This window comes from Orbicella faveolata, unplaced genomic scaffold, assembly GCF_042242905.1.
Source record: "Orbicella faveolata isolate gen_17 unplaced genomic scaffold, um_ofav_v1 contig_47, whole genome shotgun sequence".
NCBI lineage: Eukaryota > Metazoa > Cnidaria > Anthozoa > Scleractinia > Merulinidae > Orbicella > Orbicella faveolata.
This window is the reverse complement of record NW_028301577.1, coordinates 13,967,144-13,984,895: the sequence shown is the minus strand read 5'-3', so window position 1 is coordinate 13,984,895 and position 17,752 is coordinate 13,967,144. Positions and strand designations below refer to the sequence as shown.

Sequence of the window (17,752 nt, the reverse complement as noted above, 5' to 3'; positions counted from 1 at the left end):
CAGATCAATTATTTGCCGAAACCGAAGGCTGAGGCAAATAATTGCTCTGCGAGACAATGAAAAATCACGATATTTTGCGATAACCGAGTTCAATAATTGTTTTGTCATTCGATCACCAAATTTACTTATTTAAGAGAGATCATGGTTACAATTACGCATGAGCAGAATATTATTTGCAGCAACCGTACTACGCATCAGCAGACCATTATTTGTAGGCAGTTATTTGCAGGTCATTTGGTTGGCTCTCGGCCAATGAAAAGGAAGAACAAAAATGCATCGAATGATAACCAGGGTGCTTCCATCTTACCAAAGATTCCGGAAATTTCGGTCGGAAGCCAAATGGATAGATACGTTTCGGTTTCTTCCGACCGGGATATTCGTGATCACCTCTGGAGGTGGTCCACTTATTCCGGGCGGAATACTCCGAGCGAAATTTGCCGTTCTTTTTGACAAACCGGTTCATTACCCTACTTCTCTTCAGTTATCTAGGGAATTCGGAAAAGGAATAAAGAATGGTTAGAGCCATTCCTCTCGATTGGTCCGGTTTTATCGGAAAATGTCCTTCCATTTTCCTCGGCTATCTCCAATGGTCTCTTACCGGTCGCTTTAGCATAACGGAAAACACCCCTAGTGATATGTGTATCCCCCGTGTGGATACACAAAACACTGATGCATTGGCTTCAACGAGCAAAATAGCGGTTCAGTTGCGAGGTTCTAGTGGGGTGGGGGCAGGAAGGATCAATCTCAGAAGGGTGGAAAAAGCGCCCAGATCTCAGCTATCCGTTAGTTTTACAGCGATTTCCCGGGTATCAGTTCAAATTTTTCAGTTGTGTAATACTCAGCTATCAGTAAAACCTCATCCATACTGTGTGGTTCATGGCACAGTTGCCCACGCTAGAGGATAACAAGGACGTGTTATTTACGGGTAAATACAAGCAGCATGTCAAAAGAGAATGGGCAGTAATTAAATTTTGATGAGAAGTCTAAAGAAAGTTTTTTACTTAACTGTATATTTAGTACAGAAATTACTTTAATTCACTCTTTGACAAAAGGCGAGACAAAATGTCTCTTTGCATAACGAGATGAAATACAACACTGTTTTGCCAAGAGCCAGAGTAGTATGCGGGAGTGGAAAACAACTGAAGACCAATGGAAGGGGCAACACAACTTCTGCTCAGTGCAATAAAAGCTTCAGGTGCTGTAGTCAATCTACGAACACCTACAGAAATCACATCAAGACCGAACTGATAGGTCCCGGAAACGTTTGCGATCCTTGTTGAATAATTTAAAATGTGAGGGAGGGACACATTCCGATTGTTACGTAAGGATTAACGCGCCTACTAAAGCCATAACATTTTTCTCTCTTCAAAATACGCTAAACAAGACTTCGTCCTTTGTACAAAATTCATACTACATAAATATAAATATAGACAGTATGTAAAGTTGAAACGCTAGTTCAAAGTGCCCCGACACTGAGGCACACCACATAAACAAGGGATTTTCTCGTCTTCGATGGGGAATTTATAGTCGTAAGTGATTTCTTCGTTGACTCCAATATCTCTCTTGGAATAGATGACTATTTTCTTGGCGTTCTCTAATGTGACTATCTTGGCGTAGCAGTTAGGCTGAAGAAAAAGAAAAGAAAAAGAAAAAGAATTCAGAGACAAAGTGCAGAAAAAATGCAAATAGTATTCAAATTGTATTTCTTAAAGTAATGCACTTTACACCAGACATGGAATCTATTGATGGAGTGACTCTACTTCACCAGTGGAACAAACTACAAGATGTTCTTAGGATGCTGTTATTACGGGAATTTAGATTTGAACACGAGTACAAGATCGAGTACGAGTACGACTTTTCAATTCTTGTTTGCAGGCTTCACGTTATCACGTCACATACCCAACTCATCATATAAGCTACCCTCTCTTCCTAAAACTAACATGAAGAGCGAGGGCTCTGGAGACTCACTGGTTTGGAATTCGAAAATCGTATTCGTACTCAATCTCGTACTCGTTTTCCAATCTAATTTGATTACGTCAATAGGGCACCTTCAAGCTCGTTAATAAGCATTTCCGGAACTGCTTACAAACATGAGTGCATACGACTTGTTGATTGGTTCCAGTATTCAGAGTTTGGCTTCGCAAGAAGCAGTCAATCCAAGAAACCGAAATCTGTCACAACAAAGAGGCGACCAGAGACACTGTATCAGCAGTAAATATGTGCTAAGGAATTAGGGAAATATTTCATTCAAATTGGCCAAATTAATTCCCAGCCCTTTCCGATGTTTAAGACAGGAACCCGCCCAAAGTAACGTTAGTAGGGTTTTTGACAGACCACAAATAGAGATTGGTTGACTCCCTCTCCAATCGCACAACTGAGTAAAGGAATTTGATGTGACTTACATCACAACAATGATTAATGAAGCGCGCCAGGTTTCCTTTAGTGGTAGCATCAATAATTGTGTCCTGATCCACACGGAAAAGGTAACTTGAGCCAATTCCCATCTCCTCGTATCTACGCTCCCGGATGTCAGCTATGGGCTGTCTGATCACCTCTCCAACGTACTCCGTCACCATCTCATCAGCTGCAATGGACTCCATGGCGAACAGACCCCAGTCATGAATACCCGATTTAGCAAATCGAAGCTGTTTTTTACGTACCTGATGATGAGAAGTGCAAAGGCAAAATACAGCTTTGATGACAATTTTGTTACTTTGGTAGTCCGAAAACTCTGTTATGGTAGACGCGTTCATGCAAATTGAATGCATTGCATGCAGGTTTTAATACAAAAGCAATGCTACTGTTCAAACTTGACTCCATTATAAAAGACTCAATTTTAAGCTGTAATAAACCGATACATTAACAACTGAACACGTGAAAAACAAAAGTATCAGGGGTAATGTCATTATATAGGGTCGCGTAGGACCCTTGCTCATTAACAAATTTCTGAGCAAAATGTTTCGCGTAGGGTACGTCTTATAAAGCTTTAATCCTCGGAATTTTGAAAGTGGATTCCGTTTAAAACTATCAGGTGATCTTCGTTTCATCATACTGAAAATGTAAAAACAACTTGCATATTTTCAAACCTCCCGGGTAATTGAGACCTACTAGAAGCAGTAGTTGTATTTTTTCCGTGCCTCTGGTCAACTTCTGATGATATAACTGCTATCATGTTTTTGTCGAGCTTTTTCATTGCTTGATTAGCTTGTTTCGTGGCATTCTCGGACAAAAATGTCAGCGCACGAATTAAAATCATGATTTCATTTCGCTATGGCAACTCTTTTAATAAGTGCAATGATGTATACCCCAGAGATCTGGAGGTCATATGAAACTCTGTGTTCGGACGAAACAGGAAAACTGCACACGCATGTTGCAAATAAATACGCCCAGTCTTTTTTATTCAATTATTTAAAAAACACTAGTCAGACAATCTCAGATAGTGCAGAGCGCATTTGGTAGCTCTGGTACGGTAGCCAACTTTGTATCTTGATACTTTTGTTTTCCTCGCAAAGGCAAGTAATATGAAACCCTTGTTTTCTCCAAAACACACGGAAGATGTGCTTGTTTTTTGGAGATAAATGCAAGAAAGTTAAATATCTGATGTAGTGATGAAGACACGGAACAGAAACGATGTTGTTTGACTAAAATTGCAAATCTTCTTATCACCGATGAACAAGAACTAATTTAATTATCAGATAATCATGAAATACCACTTTCTTTTTCCGTTGCCACCTTTGTTGTTAACAATAAAACAATTCAAAATTAACACACAACGATATTGATGGCTGAGAAGTGTTTCAACGAAAAGTATTGAAGATAACCAGCGCTACTTGGCCGATATGAATGAGTCTCCTCAAAGACTGATTAAATTAATTTGCGCTCTCATTAGGTTCCACGGAGTCTGCACCAATATTTGAGCACTTTCCTGGTTTCTTTTGCCACAAATTTACAATTTGCGGAGTATTAAGTCACTAACTTGAGAACGTTTTGGTCTCTCTTACAGACACAATTAAGGCAAGAAATAAACAAGCCGCTAAGGAGAAGCAATACATTTGAACCCTGACAAACACACTATTGTAGATTGAAAACAGCAGATAATATTTGTTGAACCGACCTGTGTGTAATTCTAAAAGCTACGCAGCCAAAGTAACGTTTCACTTTTGCAATAAAAAGGGACAATTGGCGCTACCTGAAAAATAACTGCCGTCCTTGGTCACATGATTCCGTATGCAATGTATCCTCCACCTAATATAGAAGCCACGAACGCCAACTAATCTACGCATGCGTTTAGAGCAAATTAGTTTTGTTTTAAAGGGAATGGTACCACAAGGAGAGCAAGGGGTTACCTGAAACAAATATATAGCTTTGCGATGTCCACACTCAATTGACGGCGATGGGACGTGTTTTACGTAGAGTACACATGTACCTTTCCCACCCCCCCCCCCCCCCCACCACTTCCTTGCCTCTAGACTAATTAATTAATTGAAATTAATTAATTAATTAAACAAACATTAAAGTTTACACCTTAGCGCCATAGGGCCATAGCGTCATAGCGGTTTAACGAATTAGCGGCAGGCAGCCCCCAAAACCATCTTAATAGTGCACTCTGCACTAAAAATTCTTATTCTTATGAATTGTGCTTACTCTTTAAAGGAAATGAACAAATAATGAGACGAAGGGTCATGTAGCACCTTAATAAATTGACTTTCTTACCATGAGCTGATTGAATTTAAGTAAGTCGCCAAATTCCTCATTACACACAGCTGATTGTAATCTTCTTTGAATCGCTCTGTGTTCACGTGATTGTTGTTTAGCCTTATTGCCGTCTGTTTTCTGATGATAAAGGTAAAATAAGATGTATGGCCTGAAGCAATCATCTCTTCCTCAACTACAGTCTATTTGAAACACAGACACAGTGACTTTCACGCATTACAAGTTAGGTAACTGTGCTACACGATCAACCTTCTGTTTAGCTCTGAATCATCCCAACCCTAGACACGCTATCATGGCCTGTACTGATTAAACGAGGCATGTCACTACAGCCCCAAGTCTCTTATTAAACACTGCTGGAAAATGATGTGCACAGACTATTGAATACCTGCCCTTCGCTAGTAACGTTCGCCTGACACTGTAGCTGTCGCCTCTGAGCCTGTAGGTATTTGGCCTTCTCTTTGATGTCAATCTTATAAAACCCTTCAGTGCGGGCACATCCTGTCACGTGCACACGTACACCATGTTCTGTTTTCTGCTTCCGGCGCAATTTCGTTACAGGTTGAGCAGTTGGTAAAAAAGGTTAAAGAAAACTGGTAGGCGAAATATTGATGACTAAACAAAACATTGAGCAGAAACAAATATTTCTCCGATATACCTTAAATACAAACTTCCATGATCAAACAAGCTCAATTGTTGTCAGCTAGGCTTGGCTACCGATAGTCTCTTGTCATAATTCAAACTTTGCAGAAACATCCAGCACTTTGATAATTGTCTTCACATGAAACAGATTGGTTCTTCCGGCGACCGTTGTCTATTCGCCGTCTATTCTTAAAAGGGAAAATCATATTTTTTGGTCGCAAAAAAAAAACAAAAACAAAAACAAAAATGAAAACATAAAATGTTAGGGTTAGAACTGTAGTTCTTTAGAGTGTAGTTCAGACTACCGTAATTAGCACCCTCCTTTCTAATAAGCTCTCTCCCTTGAGGGTCACTTTTTAATGAGCGTTTGATATTCGCCCTGTTCCAATAAGCGCCTTCATTGCGAAAGTGACGTAGTCAAGACATTGTCAAAGAAAAGACTGTAACGTAGTCTGCGTTCTCGTCAGAACGTAATTTTGACTGGGATTAAAGTCAGTCTTGAGTTGTAGTATGTGTTCTTCACTAGGTGCTATATCACATTCCGATGTTTTTGCCGAAAAAGAGAAAGAATCCCTTCCTTCCTAGCACGTACCCTTTCTATAGTACGTGCTCTATCGCGAGCCACCAAAAGCAAATGAGCGCCCCGAGCGCTAGATTAAATCGTAATTGTACCCGCCCACCTTTTCTTTGAGCAATGGTCAACTCAGCTTCGACAAGTTGACTGCTTACTCATGGAAAATCCAGGCTCGTAGCGTACTGTTAAAAACTGTATTGTGGTTGTTCTAGTTGTTGTCATGAACTGTAGAACGTGCAATTATTTTAGATTGTATTTCATGATCCCGACTTATACTTTTTCAAAATTTTTACTTATGTATTATACTGTTTATAACATTTATGTGGAATACCTGCAAATTAGCTGGTGCGTCATTTTATCTTTCATGTGAAGTAACAAACATATAACTAAGTGTATTACACAATAAACTACTGCATTGTATTATACTGTATAGTATTTATTGAAATCCATTTATCAAAAAGGATATGTGGATGACTGCTCCAGTGTGCGTCTACCACTGAATCGGATGCCACTTGCTGAAGTTGTTCAAAGCCGACTTTCAAGTAATAGCAATCTTCTGCATCAATCCCCAGTTTGTGAAACTCGTAGACCAGCTCATCATCAGCCTCAAATGACCGCACAGGGAACAGGGGCTTAGGAACCTGAGTAAGCTCAGGCACGGGAAGCAAAGTTAATGCTGAGTCGACAGATACTATGTCCACTACAGGTGACTCAGTCAACTCTCTGTCACTAGGGAGCAATGACTCCTTAATACTGCCCTCCAACAATTCAGGTTCTTCCACAGATACTGGTGCAAATTCCTCTGGAACAGCTAAACCATACGAGTGGTCGAGCTCAATGAGTGACACAGCCAATGGCTTGTCAGGAGACAAAAGTGGCATTCGCTCATCAGAATATGTGTAGTTTTCATTCATTTCAGAGTAGGCCTTCTTTTCACACATGAACTCCACACGTTCAGGTTTAACTGTCTTTTTGTCCTGAAAACCAAACACTGAAGCTCCTATGGGAACTTTCACCTCTGTTTTTTCGACAGCCTCCTCTAGTTTTATAGCTGTACTTTTATTTTCTGAGTTGCTGTGATTGTCCTCTGAATCTCGCTTACTATTCTGAGTAGCCACTCTCTGTAGTAACGGTTCTATTTTTTGTACTTCTTGTTCTTTTCCACTTGACATATTTTCTTCCTCCATGACCGTAGTTTTGTTGAAAGAATCCTCATGATTTTTGAATAAATCAGGTACAATATCAGCAATATGGAAAGATCGATATGTCTCAGTGGGTGCAGCTTTTTCAGATAGAGTTCTGAACTGAAATGTTTTCTCAAGTTCTTTGTTATCATAATTGTATCGTCCTACATCTTCATTTTCCTTGAAGCCAAATAACTTTTCTGACACATCTTCAGGGTGTTCATGAAATACATCTGTTTAGAAAGAAAACAGATACACTTATCTGCCATTTTGACAGAAATAGAGAGATCTGCCTCTATTCTCTAACTCTACGAAACAATCTGTGCTTAATTAACTTGGCACTATAATTTATGAAATTGGATACAATTTCTAAGGAGAACACATGTATATTTATGTCTCTTATTGAGATTTTAAATTTATAATGAAAAACAGATAAAAGAGAAAGTCGTTTAAGCATAGTGGACACTAAAAATAAGAGAGAGATCATTATATACTCAGGTCTTAAATAAAGGGTATCATCTCAGCCAATTATTTTAACATTTATCACCTTGTTTGTTCTTCACAAGCAACGCTACCATTTCTTGATCTTCGCCAACTGGCTGCTCAATTTCCATTTCAACTTCCAGCTTTACCTCTTCCTTGTTTCCATCTTGTGTCTCATCTTCCTCACTTTCTGATTCACTTTCATCTTCACTTTCGCTTTCACTTTCTTCCCCGCTTCCTTCCTCACTCTCCTCCTCATCATCTTCAGACTCGCTCTCGTCACTTCCTGATTCACTGCTACTACTGCTACTGGAGTAAAGTGTGTGGTACAACGATGAACCTGTGCTTGGTCGCCGCTCATCAGCTTCAAATGAATAAAAAGTGGCAAAAATGTTCCTAAGTAAAAGGGAGTAACTAGTTTTTGAGAAACAATTCTTAAAATCTTATCAAGAAAGCCTTTCCTCACCCTGTGCAATAAGAATAAAATAAAAACTAATAGACCAAAACTTAAACCTCTTTAGAACGGCAAATGGAAATTATCATGTGTGGAATCCAGGTAGTGTTATGATTGAAACCAATTTTTCTCAATGTCGCGCAAGTGATCCATGCAGGCAATCAATGTACATGTTCATCAAGAATACAAATTATAAATCAATTAGAAGCACTTTTATATCTCTAGATTCAAGTAGTGCTGTATTTTAAAAACACCCAACTGCACAATGACATCATAATTTCCCATGAAGCTTTTCAAAATTAAACATAGCAGCATGTAGGAAATTTGAAACTCTTAAGTTGCAGAAGAGAAACAACCAGCATTCAAAACAGGCAAAGAATTATCAATTTCAATCACTGAGGCAATTAAACACAACAAGCAACTTGTGACTTGGAACAAATTTAACTGTGAAAGATTCCATTTAAGTTTGCTACAGGGCACTGCAAATATATTACTGTAATAGAAAGGAAATAAATGAGTGGTAATAATTTTTAATGTTGCCAAGGAATTACTACCTTCACTGCTTCTCACTATTGTAGCACGTGGGGCGACATCCATACTGTCATCAAGTTGTTGTGGTGACTGACTACGCTCACCCTCGTCCAACCTGCTAATGGTATGTGGTCGCCTGTCCCATGAAGAACTGCATTCCAAATCTGTCTCCATTTCCGAGTCTCCTTCACCCAAAATCCGTTTTTTAACTTCCCGCTCAAGGACATCTGTGGACTCAGTGTTGCTGCGCTTTCTTGTAAAACTATCCAATTTTTCAGTTTTAGGGGGTTCTGGTAACCTTTTGACTTTAAAGGAGGGTAGCTTAGGCAGTGATGCACGTAACCCAAGAGGCATGGTACTGTGAGATCTCTCAAAAGGACTCGGTCCAATTGTTGAAGGTCCAGTACCCGAGTTTGATGGAAGTCCAATGGTGGATGTTGGGTTTTGGCCCATAGGAAGGTTTCTTGATGAATTTGCAGTTGTAGGTGAAATGTCCTAATGATAAACAATGACATTCAGTTTGTAAGACAAATGTCATCAAGAAAAATTCAGTTTCAAGAAGACTAAAGAAAGGAAATTGACTGCTATCTCAAAATTGTTCAATGAACTGATTAATACATGTAAATAGCTTCAAGTTTCAAATAACAATTCAATTCACACAAAAATGCTAAGGCACGTAGTTCAATTCTACATAAGATGTAGAGAAATATTTAGAAGTCCTCATTTGAAAGGAATTTTTAGTGATCCCCAATCACCTCAGAAATCTCAAGTTCATAATCTCACAGCTAATAAGTGCATGCTAAAAATATGAACTACTGTGCATCCAGTAACTTGATAGAAACAGAACGGGACAAGCTGTTGATGATTGCACAAGCAAACATTTTTAAAATCAAAATGAACAAGTGATAAATTTTCTTTTCCTTGTCTTGCAGTGTTTACTAAAAGAAAGAGCAAACATTTTCTTTGTATTTCCACCAAGTTAAAAAAGCACTTAATATGACATTTTGGGAAAACTTTAAGGGACACCATCACTATTTTTAGCGTGAGATTGGAGATCTCAAAAACATATATCGATCATTGGAATCTGAACAATAATGGTTTTATTTTGTAGAGCAGCACTTGACAAATGATTAAAACCCATTATGAAGTGAGAATGGCTAACAATGGCGAGGATGGAAACAAATTGCCACATAGATTTTTGAAAAAGCGTCCGGATGTCAGTTTTTCAAATGTTCAACTTTAGCTCGAAAATCATTGAAATTTTGCAAACATGTTGCTGCAGTGTGGATTTTCTTCAAGAAATTGCTTTTAATCATATAGTTAGAGCTAATTAAGTTCTTATTTCATAAATTTAGGGACCACTTTGTGAATTTATACAAGTTTTAAGCTTAGCAAATTGATGTCAGTTTTTTATGTGTGACTTATCGATGATAAATTGTGTCATAACATCGTCAAAGTGGCTGTGGAACCATGAGCTGGAGGCGAGTGGTTCCGCAGTAAACTTTGACGTTGTTATGACAAAATTTATCATCAATAAGACGACAGACACATAAAAAACTGACGTCAATTTGTTTTTTACAATAACAAGACCCCAAAATGGTCAAATGCCGGGAATAAATGAGGGGATAAGACACCGTAAACTTGCCGTAAACAGAGATAAGTGAACTTTATTCCACATGACGCGAACATTGTAAATAGCTTTTCTTGCTTTTTGATTGGCTACGTAAAACAGTCTACAAAATCTCATTGGATAAAAAGTTGACAGTTTTTTTGACCATTTTATCTGTCTGTACTCTTATTGATGATAAAAATGAGCCAATCAGTACGCAAGAAATTAGACAGTTATTGTAAAAAAAATATATCATGACAGTGTCCCTTTAAACACTCCCATTCAGCTCATGTTCCCATAGCATTACTCCTCCACCCAAATTTATATTTTTTTTATGACAGAAAAACAGGATTTTGCAACAATATTGCAGAGTTATTTGGGAAGGCATTTTGGCACCTGCTGTGTTCAAGTAGTTGGTAAATAAAGGCATACCAAAACTGGGGATGAAACAGCATAATATCTTAGACAACATTTGACGCTCACAGCTACTTGACAAGTTTTGAATGTTGATTGGGACTTGCGGGAATCATGTTTTCAAAACATTTGATAAGGCGTAACAAATTTTTGTTCAATATAGTGATAACAGTAATAACTTTTACAAATATAATGTGAAATGTCAGCCATCAAAAGGTACATTATTTTTAAAATGAGTTCAGTTTTCTGATGGGCATAATTTCTTCAGTTGAGAAGCAACTGACTCCACCAGTAGCAGGCTCAATGTATTTCAGACACAACAGAATAGTTTTGACGTTGGGGAACATTTATGGCCCAGCCATTGAATTTTACAGGACAAATAATCCTGCAAGGGGGAGAATGCTGCAAGTGAAGGAGTGATAAGACTAATTTCGATATATTAAAATTCGGCCTAAAACAATAGATCTCAGTGCAAGGCTCTGGGGAATAACTACAGAGTTTGTGGGATTTATTCCCCAGAGCCTCATGCTGAGGTCTATTGTGTTAAGCTGAATTTTAATATATCGAAATTGGTCTATTGCAGCACAATTTGGTAACAATTAAAGTGCATGCATGCAAAAAATTACCTTAGGTTTGGTCTGATTATCCCACCAGGATTCCAAAGCTTTGAATGCAGATGCTTCAACAAGCTTTTTAAATATATCTCTCTTCAGAACAGTGTCCAAATCACCACAGATGTTCCTATAAACCTCATCAATGATCACAGCTGTCCACGGCTTCTTCTGCTCTATTTTCTGGAAGCCATAATTTCCACTGCTGGGAAAACTGACACTAGAGAACTGTGGTGCCATCCTTGTGTCGTAAAATGAAGAATGAGGTATCGATGGACATGGAACTGGGATAGGTGGGCCAGAGGGTGGTGGTACTGCTGGTGGTAGAATGGGCCTTACAGGTAAAGGTGGACAAATATTGGGAGGTGGAGGGACTGTAGGGAGGGGTGGTGGAGGAACAGAAACAGGTCCTAGGGGTGGAGGAGGTACCCTCGGGTTAAAGAAGGGTGGAGGTGGTATGCTGGGATTGAATATGGGAGGTGGATAAGGTGGAAAAACAACACTTGGTGGTGGAACAGAAATGCCCTTTGGCTTTGGCAAAGGCTTGCTATCTGGCTCAGTGACTTCTAAAGTGTCCTCATTTGAGCTAATGGATGACAATGACATGGCATCATCATTATCATCATTGTTCACATCATTAACATCATTGTCATCATCATTTCCTTCAATGTCTGAATAAAGGTCACCTGAAACTGGTTCTTTGGAAACTGTTGCATTGCTGCATTCCACTTGGCTTGTTGTTTCAATGGCAGGAGAATTGCAGGGAGAAATATCCTCTGTAAGTGGTAAGTTTTTCACTCCAAATGAACTGACCTCTACTTCTGAAGAAGACACTGCAATATCTGCAGCAACTTCAGGCAGAGACTTATCAGCAGTAAGCAAAACTCTTTTCCAACCTCTGAGAGCTTCATCTCCATGTTCCTTATCCTTCAGTGTATTATCTAAGTTCACTGATGGATTCTGTTCTGTTTCAGCTGCACTAAGCTGAACACTCTTTAAGACTATTTGTATTTTCTTTGCTTTAGATCCACTGGTCTGCTTGTCATCCTGAACAGTCTCCGAAAGTTTTCGCTTCTTTACAGCATTCTGTGCAGCTTTGATTTTGCTTCTGGTAATGTCTAATTGTACCTCTTGAGCAACATCATGCTCATCACCGGGAGGTAAGGGTTCTTCATCAGAACAGGTTTCTACCCCAAGTGTATAAGCATCCTCCGAGTACCTATTTATTGTTTTTGTTTCCCCCAATGAGGCACCAGCTACCACAGATGAGATAATTTCTGCTGCACTTGAATTTTTAGAGACACTCTCCGTTTTTCCTAAATCAGATGTAGACAAAAGATCTTCATCCTGAGCAATATTATTTTCCTGTTCTTGACCAAAAGTGTCTTTGTAGCTGAGATTGTGAGAAAACTCAAACTGATAAATACTTTTTTGTTCACTATCCTTACCCTGTAATCTGGGATCTTTGACTCTTAAATCAGAAGTGTTATTCTCTCTGTCTTGGTCTGAAATGTTATTTTCACTGTCCATTGATCTAGTTTCCTTGTTAATAACATCTCTGGAACTACTTCCTTCATTCTTCTGTTCTTTCACTTTCTTATCAGAAGTTTCCAGATTTCTTCCTTTCAATCTGGGATCACGACTGTGGTCATCTTCCCCATTATGTCCTTCTTTATCTCTTTCATTTAGTCTTTTACTTTGCATCTCTTTACCATCACCACTTTCACTATCTCTGTCTCTGTCTCTCAGTCTAGGATCCCTGTTTCTTAAATCAGACCATCTGCGCTCATCCCCTCTCCTTGGACTTGTACTGAACCTGTCTTTTCTATATTTGTAATCATCTTTGTCCCAGCGACCTCCACTTCTGTTTCTATCATAATCATCCCTCCTGTAATTGTCCCTTTTACCAACCTTTTTATCATCTCTTTTATATCGGTAGTCTCCATGTTTGTCAAACCTTCGATCATCTTTATAACTATGATCCCTATCGTTGCATCCACCATACCTATCAGAGTCTCTTTGTTTATCGCGATATCTCTCCTCTCGTTCCAACTGTTTCCTTCTTTCCCATTTTGTGTAACTCTCATTTCTGTCAATGCGAGGTGATCGAGTTTTGCTAGGAGGTGACGAATTAAGTGTGGATTCCCTTCTACATGATTCAATAAGCTTGGTTATTGTTTGGACATCATCCTCTTTGTGAGAAGGTACTAACTTATCTTCATCTCTAGGGGAGAAAATAGGATCAGGCGATATATCTTCATACTTAATGTAAGATGCACCAGGTTTCTCATAAGGGGGTGGTGGTGGAGGCTCTTTTGATGAGCCTTTCTCCACTGGTGGTGGTTGGGGATTTGAGGTTGGTGGTGGAGGGGGTGGGGGCTCATCATTTTTGTGGAACACATGTGGTGGCGAGACTGGTTCAAATGTAGACTGTGAAGATGACACACTTTGAGGGGACATAAAGGCTGATCCACTTTGAGTCAACTTGTTGCCACCTGCAGTTGTCCTGTCCCATGAATTACTTAGTGATCCTCCCCAAACATCTGCTGGCAGTCGAACTGATGATGCAGGACTTTTCATCAACAGCAATGAAGGTGACAGCACTGAACCATCTGCAGATGATGACTGTGACATTAAGGAAGGAGATGGAGTCGGTAAGTGGGTTGTGGAATGAGACATAGCAGCAGTACTTCCCGAACAAATCTCATGGCCTGAGTTTCTTCTTGCAGGAGGATGCTCTGATCCTCGCTGTTTACTGTGAACTTCATGTCCTAAAACCACAAACAAAATGGCACCAGAAGAGTAATAATTTATAAACATTGTGTAACACTGACTACAGTTAAATTATATATAAAATAGCATGCACCTTCAAAAGTTTATCTCAAAATAGATATATATACATTTTGCCAATAAAAGTAAAATATAAAACTTTAAGGTAAAAGCTGTTAAAATTGAGTCTTAACGTTTTCTATCTATTTGATCATCATCAGAGTGAAATAACATGCATACGCTCAGCGTTCTTATAGTTCAGGTAATGCCAGTTATGTAATACCTATTCCCATGGGGAACAAGGTGAGGTCTGGTGATTGCACTTGTTTGTTTAGTTCTGGACGGGTGTGTGCGATGTAGAACGCTTCTTTTATGCTATAAGAACACTGAACGTTTGCATATTATTTCACTATGATGATGATCAAACAGATCGAAAACGTTAAGACTCAATTTTAACAGCTTTTACCTTAAAAGTTTTATATTTTAAAATAGATATAATACCATTATGCTAAAAATCTAGTGAAGTTATCAATACAGGGTTCTCCTGAAAATTTAAGTATGAAGAGCCTCTGACGGAAAAAAAAAAATTTTTTTTCCAGACGCATACAAGGAATTTAATTAAAGCCAAAAGAATCATCTGCATTGTTTACAGCTTGGGAAGTCAAGAAAAGGTAAACAAACGATATAAAAAGTTATTATTGCTTCTTATGTACTTTTAAGCACGAAAGTAGCTGGAATGCCCAGGCATACTAGTAAGGCAATCATTTTCATCCATCTTGCTTACAGATAACACTAACAATGGGCAATTTGTTTGTCATTAGGAATCATTTGGCCGGAGCAAGAAGGCCACATTAAACACATCAAACTTGTAGTAAAAGGACAATATTATCTGTATGCTATCCCGCCCAGCAGAAATAAGTAGATTTACGCAAAAAGATTCATTGTCAGTGTTTATCATAACTTTTACTTGGCCTGGCAAACATTAATTACCCAAAACATCAAACTTTGTTAAAAAAATGTCCATTTCTTATATAGCGAGAATAGAGAATTCAGAACAACAGGGCGTATCTAATCGATATTTTCAATACTCGATAGAAATCGAACGTAATCGATCGTAATCGATACTTATCAATCGATTAACATCGGAAATCAATGGAAATCGATCACTCGCGTCCTTGTGACTATCGATTTTGATCAATTTCTGTAATTAGCTATCGATTTATCGATTTGTTCGACAATGATCGAAAAAAATAAATGGACAAAGATTCTCTTTCATAAAGTTCTCAGTTTTACGCTAGAATGAGTCAGAACTCACCCGCACAAATACACAGTAGTCCAAAACTGAACTGATAAGCATTCCCTTTACACGGCTTTATTTAAGATTGACTATAGAATTTTTAGTAAATTTTGAAACTGAAAAGGATTAAAACATGCACAACGCAACTGTTACGAAACTATCGTTTCCGCCTTCACAATTAGAGTCATACTTGTTGTTATGATATCTCGAGTTCTCTTCTCGTTCTCTTCAATTCGGTTAGTAAGCCGTTCCACAATTGTGATCCTCTAAACGTTTTCGAGAATTTACCATAATTCATTCTTTTATAGTGTATTTATTGGCAGATATTAAAGATGTTGTTTGAATAAGGTTATCGTTTTTGTGGTGAACGGCTTACAAATCTAAATAAGCCCTCCGCGCTCCGTAAGCCACCATGCGCGCCTCCCCATAAGCGTTCGAAAATTACCCTTCTAAATTCTTGGAGAACGGACTGCAGTTTGCCAATTTCTACAGTAGTGACTCTGGATATTAACCATGATCCTGATGATTCTAGAGTACAAGTTTTCCTCTGATTTGTTTGTTAGTTATCATTATTCAATACCCGTAAGTACAGCAAAGATCGATCCGAGTACACAGTACACAGCACCATAGGATTGCTGGGCTGAAATCTGCTGAAATATTGCTTTAAACAGCTTTACAGCAGTGATCCTGGTGAAAAAAAAATAAGAAAAGTAGCTACCGTCGGAGAAAGAAGTAACATCATCTTTATCAACAAAGCGGATTCGAAGGTAAGCTTGACGGTAAATGTTACGCAGTGTTATGATAAGATCAGGTCACGTTTTTGATTTTTGATTTCCATCGATGTGACAAAAATTTGTGATTATCGATTTCAATCGATTAAATTGACTAATCAATCGACAAATATCGAGTACTATCAAGTATTATCGATTAATCGATTACATTTTCGATGATTGATTTCTATCGATTAGATACGCCCTGACAACAAGGATAAGCCTTAATTGGGAAATTTAAAGAGCAGCAATTAGAAGTGACTGTTTCAATTCAATCTTTATTCACAACAGGTTTATAACTTTATGATTTCATCTGTGTATGTTTTTCTGATCAGTGCCAAACTCCCTCTCGTTGGATAGTTTCCCACAATGCACTTGCATGAAACGATTGAAACAATAACAAACCAACTCATACGTGGTCACACAATGCTGAAACTTTCAACTCGATCACAAATCGTTCATGGTCAATAAAACGAGCATAAACCATAAGTTACCTTTGGTATTAGGATCAATATGTGCCTTTATGATGTTTCCCATGACAGAAGTGTGATCCAATTTTGAAACTGCCATTTTAGCAGCGTTGGTAGTTGCAAAAGTCACACGACCCTTTCCGGCGTGTTTCTTTGTTTGTGGATCATAATATATTTTTATGGCATCGACTCGGCCAAAGCGTTCGCACATCTCTTGTAAAAACTTCTTGTCCACATTGTCATTTAAACCCGAAAAGTGCACTTCGCGTTGCGGAGGAATTCCTACATACCACTTGTCCACCTAATAAAAAGGGAATCACCAAAACAATACTTAGATTTGTAAAGTGGCAATCGCTTAATTGGTCAGGCAAAAATAATTACCATATCGCTAAATCAGTTACCCTAAACATAACTAGACAAAATGTTCCGAAATAACTTCAAGAATTGGTTTTAAGGAACTTCAAAACCAAACAAACCTTAAAATTAGGAACTGGTAAATCGGCTTTGTTGAGAGTCCATATTCTCGTTCTCCTAGAGCGAGGATCCTTTGGCACAACCGGTGGTTGCTAGAAGGAAGTGAAACAAAAAAGTTAAGAAAAGTTCCACAGACAGTATGGCAGACGATTACGACACGTTTATCCACGAGTAATAATCTTACCCCTGGAAACACTCCATTATATCTGTAGATTTTAGCATGTCCTTTCTTAATGGCGGGATCTATCAGAAGTTTGAAATCCTCTCGCTGGACATTCTCTTCAAATCGGGGCAGTGATCTTGTCAGACCATTAGCTACTAAGATAAAGAAACACATTACAAAAATACAACCAATGATACGACAATTTCTTAAAATCACGGTTTTTAGCCCGTTTACGCTCTACAAATATGCATTATACATGCCTGGCTTCTCTCCATGACTAAGACGTGATTGTAATCTACTGTTGCTTTCGGGGGCTTTCGCATCACCAAAGCCAAGTTTTCTTGAAAGAACTGGTGGTTCATAGGACATTTCCGCTCATCGTCTAAGCCATGGAACTACTTGTTACCATTTAATCTTGTTTACAGTGTTTTAAACTTGCACTTTTTTGAGCCCTCGGCGAAATGATTATCTTCGTCAATCACCACACGCGTGACAAATATTCCCATGATCCATTTCGTGCTAGTACGCTTCCTTCATGATGTCTTCCCCTGAGTCATTGCAACGATGAATAAATTTGTTGCAGTCCTCGAAGTCTTC

At 38.6% G+C, this 17,752-nt stretch overlaps 1 protein-coding gene across 2 annotated transcripts; it reads right to left on the bottom strand.

Moving 5' to 3' along the window:
• Positions 1-969: 969 nt before the first annotated feature.
• Positions 970-17,659, bottom strand: LOC110054289 (uncharacterized). Of its 2 annotated transcripts, none has more exons than XM_089280561.1 (12): positions 17,416-17,659; positions 17,177-17,310; positions 16,995-17,084; positions 16,543-16,819; positions 11,228-13,983; positions 8,602-9,073; positions 7,658-7,957; positions 6,395-7,343; positions 5,099-5,285; positions 4,714-4,833; positions 2,403-2,660; positions 970-1,625 (listed from the first exon to the last, which is right to left on the bottom strand). In XM_089280561.1, the coding sequence occupies exons 1-12, from the start codon at positions 17,522-17,524 to the stop codon at positions 1,452-1,454; spliced, it is 5,826 nt and encodes a 1,941-aa protein (XP_089136687.1). In that variant the 5' UTR covers positions 17,525-17,659; the 3' UTR covers positions 970-1,451. The 2 variants fall into 2 exon arrangements, with proteins under 2 accessions (XP_089136687.1, XP_089136688.1); XM_089280562.1 differs by having other exon boundaries at positions 17,177-17,307.
• Between the last annotated feature and the right edge of the window lie 93 nt (positions 17,660-17,752).